The following is a 7,328-nucleotide window of genomic DNA, read 5'->3' as shown; positions in this document are numbered from 1 at the left end:
GGTGTAACTGAAAACAGTCAAGAGTATGTCTCGCTCACAGACTTTCAATGCAGTTGTATACATAAAATGTTATTTTGTAAATGCAAATAAGAAAACCTTCATTGGGACAGCAGTTCCTCTACTGCACATTATTTGAAGATTAATGAAATGGCAGCAAGAGTGTGCTGAAATGCTCTGATGGGCATAAGCATTAAACAACAAAAGGCACTACGCTGATATGGACATGGAACACTGGTGGGCAGGAGCCATACTGTTAATCAGTGTTTTTGGCTCAATATGATTTATTTAGAGCAGCCATTTCCAAGTGATGCACTACCATGGCATAATTGCTTTAAATGGATGTACACTTTAGAGAACTGTGTCTTTAAACTAATCTTAATCACACAATAGGATTGGTAACATAAATAGGCATATCAAACTCGGAATATATTAGGTATACTTTTACAGGGCAGAGACTTCTTTTAACTGTGACATGTGCTATGAGCATTTTTGCTTGTGTATACTATAGTAATGGTAGAGCTCGATTGGTAGAGAGTTATGGGGGCGTGCACTCTAATAAGGTGGTGCTGCATTCTAATACTGTGGGAAATGTTTGATAAGGGTTTGAGCGGAGTGCACATTCGAGTAGTATGGAAGCCTCGTCAACATAGAAACACAAATTTACTGACAGTCTCTTTTAATTTTTAGCCAACACTAATTTAGTTTTTGTAAAATTAGCGTACAACATTTCTGAATAAGACTACATCCAGTCCAGCCTAGCACTGGTGAATCGTTTGTTTTCAATTAGGTATGGCATTTTATATGACACATAAAAAGACCTTTAATTTATAAATATGCCCCTTTTTAGCATCATTGTATTTCCGAGTTTATTTCTCAAGCCTTCTGCTGCTCATCTCAGAGGGCGAAAAGCTCATCTGTCGTGGAGTTCCTGAAGGCAGCAGCGGGCTGTCAGCTGTGGAGAGGGAAGGTGTGTTTAGTTGGAGTGGGGTTTCGGAAGCGCTGTTTCTTCTCACTCTCACGGGCGCGTTGCCTCGCCTATTGTTAAATCCAACTCGTGAATTTACCCTTTCCCTCATTTTTAATCGGATACACGTAAGAAGGAAAAAGAAACGTTTATGGTCCTGGCTGAAGATTTCACGATGTCTCGCACCGACGAGGTTCACCGCATGACGGAAAATGTCTATAAGGTAAGGTTCAACTAATGAATAAAGTTTTGGGGTAGCCAACATAGATAATTTGATTAAATATGTCAGACACACAGTGCAATTCCACCATTAATCCGACATATTTCTATTGGTCAAGACGCAAGCCAAAGTCTTCGATAATCCCTTTAGGGGAGAGGCGCAGTGGATCAGTTGGGTGATATTATTTGGATTAGTTTAGCAAAATGGTCTGTTTTCCACTTTATTTATACATTATATGGTCTTCCACCTCCACATATTTCTGCAGGTTTGATAATCAAGGCATCACCTCAGTTAAAAATGACCTGTAGCTTACAAAACCAAAGTCACTTGATCAGTTTTTCCTACATGTAGGCCTATTGTTCAGTCCACCTTCTTCTCTGATACCAGTTGAGGCTTTTCCTAAGACACCAGTGGATTTCTATAGCCTAGTTTCCATCCTGAAATGAGGACATGATGCATTCCAGAAGCCAGTGTTTGACGGGCAGAGAAGGCTGGGCTTATCTGTTGCAACAAGTAAACATTTGCCCCACAGGGATTTCAACACTCAAACCGGTTCTGCCTAAAACCTGTGTGCACTTTGAATTTACAAGTTAAAGGTGGGGTAGGTAAGTTTAAGAAACCGGCTCGAGATACACTTTTTGTTATATTCCATGGAATGCTCTTAACATCCCGCAGGGGCGCCGCCAGGGATTTTGGGCCCCATGAAAATATATCACATCGGGCCCCACCTATAGGCACAGGCCACTTTGTTTATAAATTACCTCGAGGGCCGTACCAAATGGTCTAGCGATCCGTATGTGGCCCGGGGGCCGGAGGTTCCCCACCCCTGCTTTAATATAATAACATTAGTATTAATATCATAACCAAAATGTCGGTGATTAACATTTTGTTTACCTAATACAGACTGATCACTCAATGCTTCAAACTGTCCATCATCCTTAATAGACTAAAAGCAGTTTTTTGTTTTATATAGATCATTGGCTGTGTGGGAAAATACTGTGTTTGAAATGTATAATTTAAATTAGATGTTAGCCTTTTGTTATATATATATATATATATATATATTTTGTATTCCAGTCTCCCTTCAGATATGTTAAGTGGCATGTCATTCAACACAATGCTGCTCACCTCCTTCAGTTGGGAGAAAAGCTGGTTCAGGTTCAGCATTATGGGGGGACAGGGCTGCTGAGCCTAAAGATGGATCTATTGGTCCTGGCACCAGGGGGAGGGACAACTGATTTAGTATGAATAGGTGCTAAAAATGTGCCTGCATTTATTAAAGGTTAGGGAGGTAAGAATGGAGAAACCAGCTCGAGTGCGCTAGAATTTGAAAGTACACAACCGAAAAAAATCTGCCCCTTCCTTCATGCCCCGGCCACACGAGGACGAAAACGGCTAAACGCATAGGATTAACGCAAACGCAATCGCAAAAAAGCTTCCGTCCACACGCAATAGTCATCCGGATAGTGTCTGTCCACACGAGACAGCTCCGTTTAGCTCCAACCGCTGGAGAAGCTGCAGTACATATGCAGGAGCCTGTACTGTACTGTACCCAATATACAAGCTGTTAATAAACTTTTCAATCAATCAATCAATCACGTGGCGCTGTAACTTCCTCCACAAAAGCAGCGAAGAAGCATGGTTGTCATGGTTGCCCTTCTGTTTATTCTCCGCGGTGGGGGCCGAGGGAACCGGGCAGAGTTTTTCGCCAGTCAACGTGTATTAAAGTTTAAATCTTCCGACAAAATTATAAAAGTGCCGGTCAAAGGTCTTCTTTGTTATTTATTGAGCTTTAAAACAAATGAATAACGAATCTATATATTATAATAATAAAATACACGGAGCCTCTCTTTTTCCTCCCTCTCTTCAGACAGCGCCAGTGTCTGTTTCATGCAGCAGCTGATCCAGTAATGAGTGACCCGGCCGACAGTAAAAATAAACATATTTATATCTAGTTTAGGTAGTTTGAGAGGTAATTAAAATAGCTAAGGGTGATGATCTGACTTGAAATGTGTGTTTTACTCCGTTCACCGCCGCATCACAGCGGGAGGAGCTGCAGGTGAGCAGAGCTGCGTGTCTCCGTCCTGTCAGACTAGACTTCACTCGCGTTTAGGTCCATATCGAGAGAAAGATAAATAATCTGAATTCAGTGTGCAGTTTACTTTGACGCGGGGGTGAGCAGCAGAGGTGGGGAGAGGCGGGGCTATTGCCTCATCATTATCAGAAAATGATCGTATGCAGGGCGTACACACGGAGCCGTTGGACCCCCCAGAGCGTTGCGTATGCCGTTCTATCCACCTTGGGACCCGTTATTGTTTACGCAGTCGTTTAGTGCCGTATTCGGTCATCCTCGTGTGGCCTAACGGTCTATATGACACTAAACAGTAACGCAAACGACCGTTTTCGTCCTCGTGTGGCCGGGGCATCAGACTTCCTCACAGAGCCCCTCCTCCAACACACACGAACGCGCACATGACCAATGAGGGCACGAGATAAGTTTGTGCACAGATGGAATGCTGACAGGCAGGTAGGCCATCCAGTTATTTTAGCCGGGCCGGCTCAGATGATTGGTCGTGCTTTTTACAGCGCCACAGCTTCCACATATGACATTTGTGTATGTATTTGTTGTCAAAGCATTTAATATATTCATTGCTATCGGGATGTTAAGAGCATTTCATGGGATATAACAAAAAGTGTTTCTGAAGTGAATTACCTACCATACCTTTTAAATGTCAGATAAAAGAGCAGTGAAATGAAAGACCTCTGAATTTTCTGTAAAGATATTAGCAGTACTTAATGTCAGCTTAGTAAACAAAAAAACATTAGCTAACAGACTAATTTCCACCACTCATGGACCACACCCACCTTTTCTTGTGAAAAACTGGGTGACATACTGTCGCCCTTTAGTCCCTCTTGTCTTTCTCTCCTTTCTCTTCTTTTATTAGAGCCTGACTTTGTTGGTCGTTGAAACATGGTACAACACACTTACGTAGGCTAAGTACTAGCATCCCTCCTCACATGCTTTCACTCTCTGCAAGTGCCGGTGCCGCACTGCGTTTGGAGGCAGGACCAAACCATTACATGTAAATAGAAGGGGGTGTACTGAGGCTTTGGGTAATTAACTTTTGGAAGAAAATAAGTTAAATGAATCGTAAGTTTAGTGAGTAATTTATCAATATAACGTTCTATTAATGTTAATTATTGAGGATTGATGAAAGGTTACTTAAACATTTTTTCTTAATGTTCTAAACATTTTGGGGCCCCTGTCAGTCACGGGCCCTTAGAATCGTCCTAACTTTTCACCCCCTTACGGCACCCCTGACATCCCGATAGCAATGAATATCGTAAGTGCTTTGACAAAAAAAAACATACAAAAATGTCATCTGTGGAAGCCGTAGTACTGTAAAAAGCACGACCAATCATTTTAGCCGGCCAGCTAAAATAACTGGATGGCCAACCTGCCTGTCAGCCTTCCATCTCGTGCACAAACTTATCTCGTGCCCTCATTGGTCATGTGCGCGTTCGTGTGTGTTGGAGGAGGGGCTCTGTAAGGAAGTGGCAGATTTGTGTATTTTCAAATTCTAGCGCACTAGAGCTGCTTTCTCCAAAATTACCTACCCCACCTTTAAGTCTCAGTATGGTTACTGGGAAAGCGTTTCTTAGTTTTAAAATGTATTGGATATCTTGGCTTTGGGATTTCATCTTGGTAGATGTATTATTTTATCTTTGAAATGGCCGAAAACTAAACAAATTCCCCAAATGAGGTCTTCAATAGGCTTATTTTTTCACATTTGCAATGATGTTAAACAAATAGAATGAGATCATTGGATTCAACATTGAGATTTGTCATTTTTCACCTAACAATGCTTGGAAATTGATTATGAAATTGTAGCTGATCAATGGGTTTTCCAATCACGGATTCATTTATCAACATGTTATAGGGGTCCACTCCTGTGTTTAGTGATCTCAGGTTTCTGTTTTGATTGTAGCATACTGATACTGATACCAGCTGTAACGTCCCTCACAGATCTGTGGCCAGTAGAATGGGTAGTTGGTAGCTGCTCATTCTCCCACAGGGAATAGACATCTATCAGAAAGGAGGTCAGATGAGCAGAGACTGGCTAGGGCTTCTTTTAGAGCCAACAAGGGAACAAAAATATTTCAGGTGGCTATTTCTGTCCTGAATTGGTCACACAACCTACAGTGTATCCTTTTCATTGTGAATGTAAGGCCATGCTCCGCCGGGGTTCATCCAAGTGTTTACATCTACTAATGTGGGTATATATATATATATATATATATATATATATATATATATACACTCACTGTAGGTGACAGAATCCTGATTCCTTGCTTTTTCAATAGGAGCCAGGCAGTGGGGCTTTATCTTTGGGGGGAAAGACCCCGGCAAAGTCCTGACAGCCAGTGGAGTGACAGTCCTTCTTCCACAGGGACCTGACCTTGTGGCAGAAGCTAAGAGATCACAGAGAGTGTCATCCCCAGTCACTGCCTTGCCAATTGTGCTCTCTTTACTAACCTCAAAGTGAACAGGCAGTTATCTTGAGTATGTTTTCATATTTAAAGGGATGGGTTCAATTTGACTGCCAGTGCCATCATATCTCCTAGATGAAAAGCAGCAGTCTTTCACAGCATACTGTATTTTTTTAAGTGTTACATACTCTCAATATCACACTTGTTTAATTCTCAATATTTGACATTCTATTAACAGGATTGGCAATAATGAGCATATATGGTCATGGAAGACTGCTGCTAATAGGATGCAAAATGACACATTGTTCTAGTATGAAGTGCAGAATCAGTCAGTTTAAATGTGTGTGGATTGTAAGCCACATCGAGGGAATGTTGAAGCCGTAAGGCATGTTACAGAAGTATTACAAATTACAGAAAAAAGTTAAGTTAGTTCAATGATGCAGAATTGATCCCATATCAAATAATATGCTGGGTGATGAGTTTATCCCGCCATAGGTGGCAAAGAAAGCAGGGCGCAATGATTGGATATGTTCCTCCCTGGACTTTATAGTGTTTTACCTTTTTTTTTGTAGCTTTTTACCATTTAGTAATGCTGTTTCCGTTTCTTTGCACTGATTATTAAAACACTCTCATGTAACTCCAGGTTTTGAAAAAGCTCCCACAACCACTCACCTTACACCAACTTTGAGAGAAAACGAATGGGACTTTCACTACACTAGCTTCCTGCAATAACCCTACCCATTTCTCTCTCCCTGATGCACATTTGAAAGCCTCCGTAGACAGTAATTGTGTTTGTCTACTTTGTATGCAAGCAGACCTCTCCTGAGGAAGAGCAGATCTAAAAACATACAGCAGCTGAAAAGTCATTGCAGACAGCAGCTGGGCAGATACTGAGAAATCGCATGGGAGGAGAAGAGGTTAACTGCACCACTGTGACTCATGTTAGTCCAGTTGAGTGTGTGTGTTTAACAGGGCTGGGACTTTGCGCACTATGAGGGTGAGACTTGAGATTCAGCATCTCACTGCAAGTATTGTTCCTTTGGTAAAGGCCAGAGGCACTCCTTAGTTTTTTGAGATGACTTTATCTTAATCAACAGGGGAGTCAACCCTGTAAAACCCACCAATCCCAGCGTGACCCCCTGTGATTCACCTCAGTCTCCTCCCTCGTATAGACAGGCAGTTCCAGACGTGGCAATTGGCATCTAGTCATTCCCGCGCTGACGAGGTGAGACACATACTTAAGACTGACACTCGCTGTTTGCGTGTTCGTGTGCAGTGCCCACAGTCCTCTTCACCAGCTGGCCTTGTCACTGTGTGTCTGAGAGAGAGGTTGTGCCCCCGGGTCAAGCCTCTTAGCATGCCGGTGGATGAAGTCTGAGCGGCCAACCTGGCTTGGGAGGAGTGGGGGGAGGGGGAGAAAAAAACAAAGTGAACAAACAGATTAATCAGACTAGAGGCTGAAGAAGAATGGGGCTGTGTTTGTAACGGTCAATAATGAAACATTTGAATGACTACTAGGGATTTCCACAGTCCAAACTTGTATCCTAAAGGTCCTAAGGCATGGAGGCAAGGTGGTTGACCACACCCTTTAGCACATTATAACATGAACATTATTTCATGGAAGTGTTGTGTGTTCTCTCCCCGATACATGTG

At 42.3% G+C, this 7,328-nt stretch overlaps 1 protein-coding gene across 1 annotated transcript in view; it reads left to right on the top strand.

Annotated features, from left to right (window-relative positions):
- Window positions 1-613: 613 nt before the first annotated feature.
- Window positions 614-7,328, top strand: part of LOC117548550 (brain-specific angiogenesis inhibitor 1-associated protein 2-like) — a 55,053-nt gene continuing 48,338 nt past the window's right edge. Inside the window, 1 exon segment of the mRNA XM_034219916.1 lies at window positions 614-1,187. Coding sequence (XP_034075807.1) covers window positions 1,116-1,187 — 72 coding nt within the window. The 5' untranslated portion in view covers window positions 614-1,115.

The sequence above is a fragment of the Gymnodraco acuticeps genome, unplaced genomic scaffold, assembly GCF_902827175.1.
Source record: "Gymnodraco acuticeps unplaced genomic scaffold, fGymAcu1.1, whole genome shotgun sequence".
Taxonomy (NCBI): domain Eukaryota; kingdom Metazoa; phylum Chordata; class Actinopteri; order Perciformes; family Bathydraconidae; genus Gymnodraco; species Gymnodraco acuticeps.
Note: the sequence above shows the minus strand (reverse complement) of the source record. Positions and strands in the feature narration are given on the sequence as shown.